At 46.3% G+C, this 16,945-nt stretch overlaps 2 protein-coding genes across 3 annotated transcripts in view; one reads left to right on the top strand and one right to left on the bottom strand.

Annotated features, from left to right (window-relative positions):
* CCNA2 (cyclin A2) overlaps positions 1-13,746 on the top strand; it is a 66,977-nt gene extending 53,231 nt beyond the window's left edge. Inside the window, exon 8 of the mRNA XM_033938364.1 lies at positions 12,681-13,746. Within this exon, the coding sequence (XP_033794255.1) occupies positions 12,681-12,729 (49 nt within the window). The 3' untranslated portion in view covers positions 12,730-13,746. The remainder of the gene's footprint in view (positions 1-12,680) is intronic.
* EXOSC9 (exosome component 9) overlaps positions 4,294-16,945 on the bottom strand; it is a 73,617-nt gene continuing 60,965 nt past the window's right edge. Inside the window, exon 12 of one of the 2 annotated variants that reach the window (XM_033938350.1) lies at positions 4,294-4,457. In XM_033938350.1, coding sequence (XP_033794241.1) covers positions 4,430-4,457 — 28 coding nt within the window. In that variant the 3' untranslated portion in view covers positions 4,294-4,429. Of the gene's footprint in view, positions 4,458-16,427; positions 16,941-16,945 lie in introns of those variants that run through there. The other variant, XM_033938340.1, reaches the window with a different exon arrangement.

Below are 16,945 nucleotides of genomic sequence, written 5' to 3'. Positions count from 1 at the left end.
CAGGATTGGCCCCAGCACCGAACCCTGAGGGACTCCACTAGTCACCTTTCCTTCCTTCGAGCGACTTCCATTAACCACCACTCTCTGGCGTCTGTCCGACAGCCAGTTTCTGACCCAGTTCACCACTTTGGGTCCTAACTTCAGCCCTTCAAGTTTGTTCAACAGCCTCCTATGAGGAACTGTATCAAAGGCTTTGCTGAAATCCAAGTAAATTACATCTAGCATATGTCCTCGATCCAGCTCTCTGGTCACCCAATCAAAAAATTCAATCAGGTTCGTTTGGCACGATTTACCTTTTGTAAAGCCATGTTGCCTCGGATCCTGTAACCCATTAGATTCAAGGAAGTACACTATCCTTTCTTTCAGCAACACTTCCATTATTTTTCCAACAACTGAAGTGAGGCTCACCGGCCTGTAGTTTCCTGCTTCATCCCTGTGACCACTTTTATGAATAGGGATAAGATTGTTTTTATATACCTTTTTTATTGCTTTCTTCAATCTCATTATATTGTACACCGGTAGACGATATATCAAAAATAAAGAAACTTTAAACTTGAACTTATAGATAAGAGTACCAAGGATTTGGTTCTTCCATAAGACTGAGCAGAATAAAGGGGATGGTTGCATGTACACATCATATATAGCAAGTATAATTCAATGCAAGGCCCAGGGGCCAGCGGCAGCCATCAGACTTTTGGGGTGGCCTCTGTCACTTTTCTGTCCCTACCCAGAAAAATGGTGGAAGAGCCGCATGCATTTTTCAATAGCCAAAAAAGAACTCATTAGATTATATTTTTGTCTCAAATCAAATAGTTCAGAAAGTGACAAAAGCTACCATAGATCCTATCATTTTTTCAGATCATGGTGGTGTATGATGAGCAAGATAATTGTAAGTCTGTTTGGAGATTTGATAATACTTTGATTGCAGATTCAAATTTCCTTGAAGATTTTAAACTAAAAATGATTGAATTTTTCCAACTTAATACCTCAGAAGATATTAACATAGCAACATTATGGGATGCATTTAAGGCTACCATGAGAGGTAATATTTCATATTCGGCATATATTAGAAAACAACATAAACAATTTTATAATTTGGAAAAAGAAATTAAACATTTGGAAAATAAATTAGTTGATAAATGGGAGCAAAATACCCTATAGGCTTTATTAAAAGCAAAAGGCAAATATAATGAGATCTTCTAAATTTGTAAGGAAAGATTTGTTTTCCCAACAAACTCAGTATTATGGAAACTCATATAAGGCGGGAAGATTATTGGCAAATTATCTTAAAGCAAAGAAAAGAAAAACAAAAATTATTGCAATAAAGGATGAAAATGGAGAAACACATACCAAAATTGAAAATATTTTAAGACAATTTCTAAATTTTTATAAAGACCTACCGTATTTTCGCGGATATAACGCGCGCGTTATACGCGATTTTACCTACCGCGCATACCCCTCGCACGTTATATGCCTGAGCGCGGTATAGAAAAGTTTTTAAACATAGTTCCCACCCCGCCCGACGCCCGATTCACCCCCCCAGCAGGACCGCTCGCACCCCCACCCCGAACGACCGCTCGCACGCGCTCCCACCCGCACCCGCATCCACGATCGGAGCAAGAGGGAGCCCAAGCCCTCTTGCCCGGCCGACTCCCCGACGTCCGATACATCCCCCCCCCCCCCCCGAAGGCCCGCCGACTTCCCGACAATATCGGGCCAGGAGGGAGCCCAAACCCTCCTGGCCACGGCGCCCCCCTACCCCCACCCCGCACTACATTACGGGCAGGAGGGATCCCAGGCCCTCCTGCCCTCGACGCAAACCCCCCTCCCTCCAACGACCGCCCCCCCCCCCCAAGAACCTCCGACCGCCCCCCCAGCCGACCCGCGACCCCCCTGGCCGACCCCCACGACCCCCCACCCCCCTTCCCCGTACCTTTGGAAGTTGGCCGGACAGACGGGAGCCAAACCCGCCTGTCCGGCAGGCAGCCAACGAAGGAATGAGGCCGGATTGGCCCATCCGTCCTAAAGCTCCGCCTACTGGTGGGGCCTAAGGCGCGTGGGCCAATCAGAATAGGCCCTGGAGCCTTAGGTCCCACCTGGGGGCGCGGCCTGAGACACATGGTCGGGTTTGGCCCATGTGCCTCAGGCCGCGCCCCCAGGTGGGACCTAAGGCTCCAGGGCCTATTCTGATTGGCCCACGCGCCTTAGGCCCCACCAGTAGGCGGAGCTTTAGGACGGATGGGCCAATCCGGCCTCATTCCTTCGTTGGCTGCCTGCCTGACAGGCGGGTTTGGCTCCCGTCTGTCCGGCCAACTTCCAAAGGTACGGGGAAGGGGGGTGGGGGGGTCGTGGGGGTCGGCCAGGGGGGTCGCGGGTCGGCTGGGGGACGGGCGGAGGTTCTTGGGGGGGGGGCGGTCGTTGGGGGGGGAGGGGGGTTTGCGTCGAGGGCAGGAGGGCCTGGGATCCCTCCTGCCCGTAATGTAGTGCGGGGTGGGGTTAGGGGGTCGCCGTGGCCAGGAGGGTTTGGGCTCCCTCCTGGCCCGATATTGTTGGGGAGTCGGCGGTCCTTCGGGGTGAGGGTGCGAGTGGTCTTGCCGGGGGGGGGGATGTATCGGACGTCGGGGGGGGGGGGCATCAGGCTTTCAGGATGGGGACAGACCTTCAAGGGGGGACAGGACTTCAAGGGGGGACAGTGCACGGAAAGTCAGGGGGGGTGAACGGAGAGTCAGGACAGCGCACGGAAAGTCAGGGCAGTGCACGGAAGTCAGGGGGGGTGAACGGAGAGTCGGGACAGCGCACGGAAAGTCAGGGCGGGCGAAAGGAGCGTCGGGCATCATGCGCGTTATATGCCTGAGCGCGGTATAGAAAAGTTTTGGTACATATCGTGATTTCTGCGCGCTATACCCCTGTGCGCGTTTTACACAGGTGCGCGTTATATCCGCGAAAATACGGTATATTCTTCTGAGCCTTATAGAGATAGGGAAAAAGATGGTTTAGAATTTTTGAATCTAATTATTGGACCTGAACATATAAAAAGAAGTTTAGAGGCGCCTATATCATTAAAAGAATTAGAAGCAGCATTGAGGCCTCTTAGAGTTGGATCCGCTCCAGGTGGTGATGGTTTTACAGCAGAGTTTTATAAATTATTTCAAAGTACCCTTTTACCCTATTTATTAAATTTATATCAGTTTCAACTGACTAAAGGTTGCATTACAGGTACTATGGCAGAATCATTAATTGTTTTGCCAAAGCCAAACAAAGATCCCACTTTGGTTTCAAACTACAGGCCTATCTTGTTAATTAATGTTGATTGAAAACTTTTTGCTAAGATATTGGCTTTACGATTGGCTAAGGCTCTCCCTTTTATTATTGATATGCACCAAACAGGATTTGTTGCTAAGAGACATTATTCTAACAATACTAGATTGGCTTTTCATACTCTAAATTTGACAAAAAACATGAATGATCCGGCTTTCTCTGTTTCTTTGGATGCGGAGAAAGCTTTTGATCCAGTTGAATGGACTCTCATGTATCAGGCGTTAGAATGGTTTGGTATAGGCTCAGGATTTATTCAAATGATTCAGATGTTGTATAGCTCCCCTGCTGCAAGATTATACATTAATAATAATTTATCAGAGCGCTTTAATTTGCGGAGGGGGGTTAGGCAAGGTTGTCCCTAATGTCCTTTGCTTTTTGATATTGTTTTAGAACCCCTTGTTGTTAGCCATTCAACAGGCAAAGGGGATACAGGGTATTCCTCGTGCAGATGGGAATATAAAATCTCTGCTTATGCAGATGATATACTGCTTTATTTGAGGAATCCAGAAACTACCATTCCATGCTTACTTGAATTGATAGAGAAATTTGGAAAGTTTTCAGGATATAAGATAAATTGGAGAAGTCAGAAATTCTTCCAGTTAATGCGCATTGTACTAAAGGATTATTTGATTCATTCTCATTTGTATGGAAAGAAGATGGATTAAAATATTTAGGTATTAGAATAAAATACACACTAGAAGACACAATGAAGGAGAATGAAAATTTTTTATTAAAAAAAGTAACAGAAATGTGTGAACAATGGAATCCTCTACATCTTTCTTGGTGGGGGAGAGTCCAAACTATTAAAATGATGATATTGCCTGTGGTTTGTTATCAAATGAGTATGATAACCAGTTTTTTTCAGGGGTCCTTTTATAAAAAGTTAAATGGTATTCTTACAAAGTTTGTTTGGTGGGGTAAAATGCCTAGAATTGCTTTAGTATCTCTACAAAAATCAATTGTGGAAGGGGGAGGGGTAAATTTTCCAAACTTTTATAGCTATCATCAGGCCTATTTTTTACGCCAGGGTATGTATTGGGTCCTCCCAGAGCTCATGGAAAACACCCCAGATTGGTTGTATCTGGAATGGCGACTCGTGTTTCCTTTACATTTATCTCATCTTCTCAGTATAAAAATGCCTAGAAAATATAAAGAGAATAGAATATTGATTGATACATGGAAAACATTATGTTTTGTTAGCAATTTATCACCTAACCCAATACATAAATCATTAAATCAATCTATTTGGCTAAACTCCAAGATCAAAATTGGCAGTTTTAAAATCGTCTGGAAGCAATGGATTATTGCAGGTATACGAACTTTAAATGATGTTGTTTCCAATGGTAAACTGCTTGATTTTTCACAGTTGCAACATAAATATGGTCTAAACAAATCACAAAGCTTTAAATGGTTGCAGCTGAAGCAGGCTATTCAGGAGGGGTTCCCTGAATGGAAAATTCTTAATAGTCAGTATAGTCTGGAATTCTTATACAGTGGTACCTCAGTTTACGAGTGCACCGGTTTGTGAGTGTTTTGCAAGACGAGGAAAACATTCGCAAAATTGGCGCCTCGGAAACCGAGCGCACTTCGATTTGTGAGCGCCCCCCCCCCCTGCGAACTGGCACCCTCCCTCCTGCGATCCTGGCACCCCCCCCCCCCCCGCCACGACCAGAGGTCCCCCCCCAACCCACTCGAACCCTCTTCTTACTTTGCTGTAGCCTCCGCACCGGCACCAGCATGTCTTGTGCGTGGTGCCGGTGCCTGAAGATCTGCTTCCTGTGCTGGGCCTTGAGCATGTGCGTATGCTCAAGGCCTGAGAGTTCACGTCGAACGTGAACTCTCAAGGCCTAGCACAGGAAGCAGATCTTCAGGCACCGGCACCACGCACAGGACATGCTGGTGCCGGTGCCGCTGCGGAGGCTACAGCAAAGTAAGACGAGGGTTCGGGTGGGTTGGGGGGACCTCAGGTCGCGGCGGGGGGGGGGGGGTGCGGATCGCGGGGGGGGGAGGGTGCCGGTTCGCGGGGGGGAGCAGCGCTGCTAGCCTCGGGGGGGGGGGGGAACCTATCAAAGCGAGTTTCCATTATTTCCTATGGGGAAACTCGCTTTGATAAACGAGCATTTTGGATTACGAGCATGCTCCTGGAACGGATTATGCTCGTAACCCAAGGTACCACTGTACTTTCAGGCGGATTTCTTGGGACACCAGGCCACACAGTGGTATAAATTGATATCTGGATTTATGAATAAAAAACCAAAGACTGGTCTTAGAGACATTTGGAACATTGAGATTAAGCATCAAATTTCTGCATCTCAATGGTCACGAATTTGGTCTTGGAGAATGAGATGTACAGTGTCTGCATCCGAGACAAACTTGGTTCTTTTTGTTACATAGAGCAGTGTTCTTCAACCTTTTTACACCTATGGACCGGCGGAAATAAAATAATTATTTCGTGGACCGGCAGACTACTAAGAAAATTATTTTTAAAAAACCATCGCCGCCCCGTCCCCGCAAGCTCGGTCCCACAAACCATCTGATTCCATCCGCACAAGCCTCAAATAGTTATGATTTTATATTGAACATATTTTATTAAAGTATAAAAAGAAACAATATTCTATACAATTGTCATTTTATAAATACAAATAATACAGGGCAAAGATCAACAAAACTCCTGTCTCCCCTCCCTTTCATATACTATCAAGAAAACTGAATAAGCCAAATTATTATATCATGTAACAGAATACCACACTCACACATGACAGGAATGGTGTTAGTGGAGTGGAATTAGGGCAACTGCCCCCTGGTCAGAGAGAGCCCTAAGCCAGCTGGAAGCTAAAGAAGCACTGCCTGGGCTTTGCACTCCCCAGTTATGTCTAGCAAGATACATATTTCAAATCTGATATATTTGAATCACAAGATAGAAATAAAATTATTTTTATCCCAGGACAAGCAGGCAGCATATTCTCACATGTGGGTGACGTCATCCACGGAGCCCCGATGCGGACAGCTTTTCAAGCAAACTTGATTGAAGATTTCAAGTTTGCTAGTGCTGCACCACGCATGTGTGTGCCTTCCTGATCCACTAGAGGGCGCATCCCCTCCTCATGGTCTTCAGTTCTTAGTTTTCCTGCGGAGCCAGAAAGCCCTGTCTCTCTTCTCTGCGTTCTTATAAGTGCCTTTCTAGCACCGCAGGCTTCTTTATTTTGTTAGGGAGTCAGCTGTGCGTTTGTTGATTGATCGTGTATTTCTTTGTTTAAAAAAAAAATTTTAAAAAAGGACTTTTTATTGTGTTTCTGCTGGTTCCACCGGCAGGCCCTTCTTGGGCCTCAGCCATGCTGCTAGGCCTCATTTGGCTGCAGCTGTATTTTCTTCTTCCCTGGCCTCTCTCTGGGCTCACCTCGTGTGAGCAGGATGGCCAGGACCATTTTTCCTTCGTTGGAATCGGACTGAGTAGCTTCGATCCCCGGTAAGTCTTCTTTCTTTCTTTCTGTTCTTCTAGCTGCGTTACCTCGGTAATGCCACGGGCTGAGTCTCAGGCATTCCAGGCATCGAGTGCAGTCGTGCCCACCTCTACGAGACCTTCGAAGCGTGCCTCCTTTCATGGGAATACTCATCTCGAGGTTGCCCTTTATGGAGCGCACTGCTGCACCTTTATTACCAGTTTCATTGGTACGGTGCCGACTTCTGAACCTCGATGTGCCTCGACGTCGACTGGGGCTTGGTGCCTCGACGTCGACTGGGGCTTGGTGCCTCGACGTCGACGGATGCTTTGTACCTTCGACGTCTGCTGCGGCCGTGTGCTCCGCGTCACTTGACGCTTGTGCTTCGGCGCCTGAGGCTTGTACCTTGACGTCGACTGAGGCTGGGGGCCTCATTGTCGGCTGGAGATCTGTGCCATGTCGTTGCCGAGGCTTCGTGACTTGACGTCGCTTGGGGCTTTGCCCTTTGGTTGGCGGTGGCCTTGTGTTTCGATGTCGACTGTGGCTTGGTGCCGCAACGTCGCTGGGGGCTTTATATCTCGGCTGAGGCTTTGGGCCTCGGCGTCGACTGGGGGTTTGCGCCCCGTTATCGACGGGGGCTTAATGTCTCGACGTCGTCTGGGGCTCTGTGCCTCAGCGTCTCCAGCTCCTGTTCGAAAGGGTTCCCCGCTTTCTCTTCGGTTCATTCCGGGCAGCCGTGACGGAATCTTGTAGTATGGAGTTTGGTTGCCTGGAGGAGACTCTCTCCCTGCTCCGGCTCTATTGCTCCTGCCATGCGTTATCTCGCTTGGCGCAGAGTGTGGCTGAGGATCCGAACCTCCAGGATCATCTCGCCACTTTTACTTGCGTGAGTTCTGCGCTTCTTGAGGCCTCTCTTGCGGTGGCCACTAACCGCCTCTCAGAACGCGACCGGTCCTTCGCCTATTGGGACGCCTTCAGCTGAATCCCGTCTGCCTTGGTGGTTTGGACTCCTTCTCCGGAGGGGCCCTCCGGATACCTTTCTTGTGTTCTCGGCCTCCTTCGCAGCAGCCGCAGTAGCTGCAGCAGCGCCGGGTTATGGTCCAGTCGCCGGCTTCGGCGACTCCTGGCCGTCTTTTTGACTATTCTCGCATAGCCTCCGGGCTGCTCTCCTTCTGGGATTCCTCCCCTCCCTTCGGGAGGGGTGTCTCCATGTCTACGCACCGGGAGTATAGCCTCGCTTCTGTCGGTTGGGCATTCCCATCCTCCCATCTGCGTCTGGTCCAGGCCCTTCGTGACCTGCACTAGTTCTAGTCCGGGAGTGGTTCAGACTCTGCCCGCCCCAGTCTCGGGAGTCCGTCGGGGCGGACCTGGACCCAGTTTGTCTGCGCTCCTTCTTGTCTCGGCCTCAGGGGGTGGCCCTTGTTTGTTTATGCCGGAAGGTGGCCCCTCTGTCCTCGGTCTGCCTCTGGTCTTTTCTGCCTCGGCAGGCCGCCTGTCTGCGCTTGAGTCAGCTGGTGTCTCTGCAGTCTTCGGCCTCGGCCGAGCTGATGCTGATCCTTTTGGGACCATGGATCTCCACGGTTCATGTCCCGATGTTCGCCTGGTTTCATCTTCGTGTTCCCCGCTGGACCTGAGCATCTCAGTGGTGGCAGGATCGGGATCCCGCTTCCAAGCACATTATGGTGCCTCCCTCCTTGACACGCTTGTTTCGTTGGTGGGCCACCTCTTCGTATCCCCGCATCAGAAGGTTCTGCCGATGGACTCCTCGGCATAGGCTTAGGGGTGCACCTCGACGGCCTTCGGACTCAGGGTCTTTGGTCGGGTGCGGGCCGTCGCAGCCGCATCAATCTGCTGGAGCTCCGGGCCATTTATAATGCCGGGGTGGATTTTCGTTATTGGTTGCAAGATTGCGGGGTCCTGGTGCGTCCCGACATCCCGGTGGCGATGTATTCTGTGACCAAGCCAGGGTGTACAGGTTCCCTGTTACTTTGCAGGGAAGCCCTTCGTCATTGGCAGGGGGCGTTACACCACTACTTATTTCTTCGGGCGGTGTATTTCCGGGGCGAGCAGCATTGTCTGGTGGACACGTTGAGTCGCCCTTCTCGGCCGCATGAATGGTCGCTCCATTCTCAGACTCTGCTGCATGTGGTTGTTCGGTGGGGAACCCCACCGCTTCGCCCCTCACTCACTGGTTGCCTCGATATTGCTCGAGGATGTTCTCCCGGGTTCGCATCGAGGTGGATGCTTTCCTTCTCGATTGGATAGGCAGGTTCCTCTATGCGTTCCCTCCCTTTACTCTGATTCTCAGATCTTTGATGCACCTCCTGTCGGGCTGCGCCACCATGATCTTGCTGGCTCCTCTGTGGCCCTGACAGCTGTGGTTCTCCCTGCTCCTTCAGCGTGTCAGGGAGCCTCTGCTTCTACCTATGTTCCCTTCTCTGCTGTCTCAGTGTTGAGGTTTCTGTTGCCTCCCAATCTGCAGTCTCTACACTTATCAGCTTGGTTCCTCGCAACGTGCCTCCCTCCTTTTATTTCTTTCAGTCGGTGGGGATATTCTCAAGGCTTCTCGTATGGGCTCCACTCGGCAATGCTTTTCCCAGAAATTCTCCTGATTTGCTGCGTGGTGTGCTGAGCACTGCATGGATCCACTCTCTGCCTCCTTCCCTTCAGTGCTGGATTTTCTGTTCCACTTGTCTCGGTCTGGTCTCAAATCGACATCTATCCGAGTCCACCTCTGTGCGATTGCTGCCTTTCCTTGGCCGCTGGATGGGAAGCTGCTCTCCGTCCATCCGACGGTTTCCCCGCTTTCTGAAGGGTCTCTTCAATGTTCATCCTCCGCTCAAGCCCCCTCCGGTGGTTTGGGATCTTAGGGTGGTCCTGGCTCAATTGGTGAAACCTCCGTTTGAACCCATTGATAACGCTCTTTTGATCTGTTTCACCTGGCGGGTGGTATTCCTGGTTGGTCTCACGTCTGTTCGTAGAGTCCATGAGCTGCAACCTCTGGTTGCGGACCCATCTTCTGCTGTATTTTATCAGGACGCAGTGGTCCTGCGTACTCATTACAAGTTCTTGCCCAAGAAGGTTTCGGACTTTCATCTCAATCATTCCATTGTTCTTCCGGTCTTTTTTCCGAAGCCCCACTCTCATCCTGGCGTGGTGGCGCTTCATACGATTGACTGTAAGAGGGCGTTGGCTTTTTATCTTCAACGCACTCAGTCTCATCGGACGGTTCCTCAATTGTTTTTGTCCTTCGACCCTACTCGGGTGGGACGCCCTGTTTCCCAGCGCACCTCGTCCAACTGGTTGGCTGCTGGTTTGCTACGCTCAGGCTGGTCTCGCGCTGCATGGTCGAGTCCCGGGACATAGAGTCCGAGCGATGGCGGCTTCTGTAGCTTTCCTCAGGTCAACGCCTATCGAGGAGATTTGCAAGGCTGCCACTTGGTCTTCGGTTCATTCTTTCACCTCCCACTACTGTCTGGATACTCTGTCCAGGAGCGACGGCCGGTTTGGCCAGTCGGTTTTGCGTAATCTGTTTTCTTGAATTGCCAACTTCCCTCCGTCCCTTTTTGGTTAGCTTGGAGGTGAGAATATGCTGCCTGCTTGTCCTGGGATAAAGCACAGTTACTTACCGTAACAGGTGTTATCCAGGGACAGCAGGCAGATATTCTCACAACCCGCCCGCCTCCCCAAGGTTGGCTTCTTTGCTAGCTATCTAAACTGAAGACCATGAGGAGGGGATGCGCCCTCTAGTGGATCAGGAAGGCACACACATGCGTGGTGCAGCACTAGCAAACTTGAAATCTTCAATCAAGTTTGCTTGAAAAGCTGTCCGCATCGGGGCTCCGTGGATGACGTCACCCACATGTGAGAATATCTGCCTGCTGTCCCTGGATAACACCTGTTAAGGTAAGTAACTGTGCTTTTTCTACCTTTTGTCGTCTCTGGTTTCTGCTTTCATTGCCTTTTCACTCTCTTCCATCCAGCGTCTGCCCTAAGAACATAAGAATTGCCACTGCTGGGTCAGACTAGTGGTCCATCATGCCCAGCAGTCCGCTCACGCAGCGGCCCTCTGGTCTAAGACCAGCACCCTAACTGAGACTAGCCCTACCAGCGCACGTTCTTGTTCAGCAGGAACTTGTCTAACTTTGTCTTGAATCCTTGGAGGGTGTTTTCCCCTATAACAGCCTCTGGAAGAGCGTTCCAGCTTTCTACCACTCTCTGGGTGAAGAAGAATTTCCTTACGTTTATATGGAATCTATCCCCTTTCAACTTTAGAGAGTGCCCTCTCATTCTCCCTACCTTGGAGAGGGTGAATAGTGTCTTTCTCTACTAAGTCTATTCCCTTCAGTATCTTGAATGTTTCGATCATGTCCCCTCTTAATCTCCTCTGTTCGAGGGAGAAGAGGCCCAGTTTCTCTAATCTTTTGCTGTACGGTAGCTCCTCTAACCCCTTAACCATCTTAGTCGCTCTTCTCTGGACCCTTTCGAGTAGTACCGTGTCCTTCTTCATGTACGGTGACCAGTGCTGTACGCAGTACTCCAGGTGAGGGCGTACCATGGCCCGGTACAGCGGCATGATAACCTTTTCTGTCTCTTCAGTCCAACATCTGCCCCTTCCATTCACTGTCTGTCTTTCCCTGCCATCTCTCTTCCTGCCCCCCCCCCCTCCCAATTTGGTCTGGCATCCATCATCTTCCTTCTGTTCCCCTCATGGTCTGGCATCTGTCCTTCCCTCCCCCCTGTGGTTTTTAGCATCTCTCTCTTCTCATTTCCTCCACTCAGATCTGATATCGTTCTCTGCTCTCTCTTCCCTTTTCTTCTCTGGTCTTCCTTCTCTATTTTCTGCGTTCTTTTAAATTAAATTCTTTCTTACTATTTAGTCCTGTTTCCCTCTTTTCACTGTGTCTACCCACAGCTTGTCACCGCTTTCCCTCACCCCTCCATTATCTTACTATTTTCTTCCTCCTTTATTTATCTCCTTCTTCCATCCAGTATGTGTTCTTTCCCCACTTCCATTCAGCATCTGCTCTCCCCTCTCAACTGACATCCATCTACCTTCTGCTCTCTCCCTTCTTCTCACTTCCATCATCTGTCCCCTTCTCTCTCTCTCATCTCCTCCATTCCATCATCTGTCCCCTTCTCTCTCCCCCCTCCCAACTTCCATCATCTGCCCCCCTTCCCCTCATCTTTGCAGGTCACTTTCTTTCCCCTGAGGGTGGCTCATGTCAGAGGGGAAGCTTTGGCCGAGCAGAACCGCCTATGACGTCTATGAGACTAAAAAGTCAAATTTCATCAAGCAATAATAAACATAAAATGGAAAAATTATACCAGACTTAATTACACCTTCTGGTGGAATTCATTGTGCCATATATACAAAATGGAAAGAACAATTGCCATACAAAAAGGGAATTATAATAATTTTAAAAAGATTTAGGGGCCATTGATAACATATTGTAATGATTAGACACCTTTTTTACACTAAAAGTATAATAATGGGAAAGGGGTGATATATAGTTATATTATTGGTTTAATCAATATTTTTGAATAACACATGTATGATATGCTTGATTTACAATATTTGTGGAAAGAGAGGGGGGTGCTTAATTTATGTATTTAAGATAATAGAAAAGAATTTCAGATGATGTGTATGATTCAGTTGATGTAATATTGTACACTTGATGTAAGATGAAAAAATGAAGAACTGCTGGCAGCACTACTGCTCTTATCACAGCTTGAGACATGAATGCAATTTTCTTGTGTAAAAACACTGCAGTGCTTCAGCCCTTTTGATAAGGCATCAACAGTTTAGGTCACAAGATAAAATACATGAACTCAAGCCTGCTTCAGACAGTGATCGCATGGCCTTGGAGAGGGAGGAGAAGTAGTTTTCTTGTAACATAACTAGTTCTCTCTCTGTTTCAGGCACCACGGAGTATCACTCATCGATCCACCAGAGGTGGTAACATTTTAGTAATCCGAGGATGGGACTCTTTAAGATGTATATTCCATTGCAAGCACATGATGTACAGAAATGTTTATTTTATTTTGTTTTAATTTGGATTTTACATTGACTTCCTACTGCAATCAAACTTGACAAGACTGCCAAAATGGACTGTGGACAGGCCAATTATGCAGCAGGTTTTAGTTAACCTTTTATAACGTTTTAGGGGTTTTGTACATGCAATCTTGTTCTTGATATTTAGCTCAGCTAAGCTTTTGATACGGCTATGTTGCCATACAAAATTAAGTCAAGTTATCAAATTGTTAATATGACACTCATCAAGGTTTAATATTCAGACTGTTAAGTACAGGAACATTAAATTTGTTAAACTTTTCTGAACTGGAACATGAGGTTGTTTAAATCGTGCAGGCATTCATAAATATTCCTTGTAGAATTGTTTATTATGAAAAATGGCAGACTTGTTGATCAGTCAGATAATGTGACCCCGAGCCCCACTGCAGCTTTGCTGTGCTACAGAGAGTTAAGTTGGCCTGTTAATGCCAAGGACACTGAGGAGATGTGAGCAGCACTGAAAGGATTGTGTTCTACCTGTCTTATCCTCCTCTTTGTAAGAGCAAACTTAAGAAAAAAACTGCCTTTAGTGGTGAACAAGTATGCTTACACTGTGCTGCAGGGCCTTGGATGAGCTCTTTAGGCCCTGCTTGGTAGCTAGAATAAAGGATTAAGCAGGAGTGGACAAATCCTGTTCCATATGTCACAGTTTTTTAGCATTCCTCCAGACTGGTCCAGAGGGATGGTTTATACACTCTTTCCAGGAGATGGAGATTGAGAAACTGACTTCTGGTGTCTTATAATTACCTTGTGCAGTCCTCCTGCTAGTCAAAATTTCTCAGTCTCCAGCAGATAGTGGACATGGTAAGCCTGTGTAGTCTGGGCTAGGGTGGTATCATGGAGTTGACAGTTCCTTGGGATTGTCCTTTTTTTGTATTCCTATGAAAAAAATAAAAGGATACCGTTTGTACTAGACTTGTTGTGAGCCTTCTTTATTTGGTGCAATATAGACTTTGGGCCAGTGGGGCAGAAGTCCATGGAAGCTTTAGGGGCCCTGGGGGGTCAACCTGGAAGGCCAAGTCTTTTCCCCCATCTTCTGGATTCTTCCTCTCCCAGTTTCCTGGGTTGAGTGGAGAGCCTTGGCTTTCCTATGCCTGGAATGGATGGGGGAAGAGACACTTAAGTCACTTGACTGCATCAATAGCAAAAGACAGCTCTTCAAAGTTAAAGCATATGTAGACTATGAAAACTGCAGGAAGACCTTAAGATTTGAAAATTGGGCATCCAAATAGCAGGTGATATTTAATGTGGACAAATGTGAGGTGTTTCACGTTGGGGGAGGGGGGATCCAAATCAGTTACCTGATCCTAGGTTCTACTTTAGTAATTGGTACCTGAGAAAACATTTTAGGTTTCGTCATGGACAATAGGCCAAAACTGCAAACAATGCTGGGACTTAAGAGGAAGGGAGACAGAAAATGACCTATTGTAACTCCTTTGTAGGCTTCATGGTGTGACATGGTGTCAAATCTCAGATCACGGTAGATTAAAGATAAGGGCCTTTTTAATGTTTCTGCCTTTGATTTATGAAGTTCGGGGGTTTTTTTGTTTTTTAAATTCTTTATTCATTTTTACAACTTACAACAAGTGCATCAGGAAATAACATTTGAACTTAAAAAACATCCCTTGATTTCTATCATTATCAACTTAAGTTAGTGATATTTAAACCCTCCCTCCCATCACTATTTCGTATGTAATCAATCCGGTGGCTTTATCATATGATACTATATTATTTGGAATGTCAATGAGGGCGAAAAATCAAATTTCTTCATAAAATAAGCTCTTGCTTATGACAAGAGTTGCCATTCAACAGATTACATTTAATTGGAAAAATTGGAGTAGATTAAACTACAGTTTCTGGTGGAATTCTTTGTGTCATATATATATATATATATATATAATGGAAAGAACATTAACAACACAGGAAATTTTAGTAAATTTCAAGATGTTTGGGGGTCCGTTAACAGAATATTGTAATAAATAGATAACATTTTTCCCTTATAATATAATTGCAAAGAAGTGAAGGGGGAGGGGGATTTCTATTCTTTTATTCAAGGTTTAGATTAATAGAAAATAATATATGATATGATACATGTGATTTATGAAGTTCTACAGGGGTTTTTACGACCTGTGATTACACTGACCCCAATTGGATGGTGCAGAAAGAATTTGACACCATGCTGAAGGGGTGTCTGCAGTCCCTTCCCTGGTCCCCCCCTGTATTTTTACGAAGGTGGATGCTAAAAAGTTCAGCCCAACCAACAAGGGAATAATGTGAAGCAATGAAACTTACAAGTTATTCCACACTTGGCACGTCGTGTCTAGTCACTGAAATACTGCTCCGCTGCTGCAATCGCCTCTGAATCACTCAAATTGTCAAATCTTCCATTTGTGTGTCGCTCATACCTATTCAGGCTCCCACTTTGAATTTTTTTAATTCAAATAAGAATACATGAAAAACTTACTGGTTTACATTTCCATCAGTAAAAGAACCTTAAGAAAAACTTTTGCATTTCAGGTAAGTGCAATGAATTCATGTTGGAATATGCTTATTTCCCAAGCTTAGTCTTATTTAGAAAAATTCTTAAAACTTAACTGTTTGATAAATGTGACTTAATTGCCATTTTGCATCCTCTGAGAAATTTTGATATGCTTCACTGTTTGTGCAGTTCCTTCTTGCTGTAAACCACCTTGAACTAATACTTTGGCGGTATGTAAGAATAAAATTATTATTATTAGAGAGGGTTAAAGGGGCTGGGGGGGAGACTTGTAAAGGAGGTCTTGTTTAAGGAGGGGAGCGGGAAAGGCTCTGTTGACAGGAGTAGTCTGATGCGTCCAGAAAATGAAGATAGGTTCAATTCAAGGAGAGATGTGTTGGATTCATCGGTCGAATAAGAGGGTTTTCAGCTTCTTCCCTTTCAAACTCTTTTTAAGGTTTGGACACCGTATCTTTTCTTATCTGCCTTTAACTGTTTAGTCAGGCACTTATTTCAGCTAATTCCAGAGGAAAGGATATCTTCTCCTAAACAGTATTTACCATTTCCCAAGAACAAACAGATAATGCTGGAAGTCAACATTTCTATAACGATAACTTGGGAAAGACCACCTCTTTCTTCCCTCCAAATAAGCATAAGGTCTGATATTTTTTTAATGCCCAATGTCGTGAATGATCTCTCCTGTCACCAAAATGTTTCTATGAGCCAGTGCTCCCCTGGACACTCGCTCCTTTCCCTAAGACTACCATTCACTGAGCAGGGGATTTCAATTATCCATGACGCTGCCTTAAGCCCTTGCCTGGGTGCTGATGCTAGATGTAGAACCTTACTCGAGGTTTCTCTCTCCCACAGCAAATCTACCTCTGAATGAAATTGGGATGGGCAACTGTCTTATTAAGGCACTGATAAATTTCCAAAGTGGGACTAGATAATAGGCTTAGGCTGGGCTTTTTTCCTTTCTTATATTTTACTGTTATATAGAGTTAATTGTTATCTGCTTTGATCCATCCAGCAGTGGTAAGGTGTGAAATATATATTTTGTAAATTTCTGGTCTTATAAATTAGCTGATGCTGCAAAACTTAAAAGTAGGTCTGGCCAAAATAGGGTGTTTGTCAAAGATTTTTTTTTTTTATTAGAAAATCTCTTTTTAACAGACTGAAAACACACATTGAAAAACCAATTCCACATATTTGTTTTAGTTCACAATATAGAAAGAATCATTACTTTATCAAAACTAAAGGTTTTGTACAAACACTCAGTTTGGGTTTGAAATGGGAACCATTGAGGGGCACAGTAGAAGTTCTGTCAAGATAACCCTTTACTGCTTTCTGCGTACTAGCCGTTTTAGGGCATGCTAAACGTCAACGTGTCCGTTAGCGTTTAGTGCGCCTTAGTAAAAGAACCCCTAAATTCCAGGAGGCATTGATAGAAGACAAAGAATGGGAACATATGAAAAGCAGCCATCAAGCAGAAAGTCACTTAAAACAGAGCGTTAGCGTCAGGGTGGTGTCCCAGGATAGGGCCTCTTAAAGCGTAAATTTCTTCTTCTTTTTCTTTCCGCCTGTTGCCTTTTTAGCAGAAGGGACTGCATAATGTTTGGAACGTGTGTTTTTCCTACA

The sequence above is a fragment of the Geotrypetes seraphini genome, chromosome 1 (assembly GCF_902459505.1).
Source record: "Geotrypetes seraphini chromosome 1, aGeoSer1.1, whole genome shotgun sequence".
NCBI lineage: Eukaryota > Metazoa > Chordata > Amphibia > Gymnophiona > Dermophiidae > Geotrypetes > Geotrypetes seraphini.
This window is presented reverse-complemented; position numbering and strand designations above follow the sequence as displayed.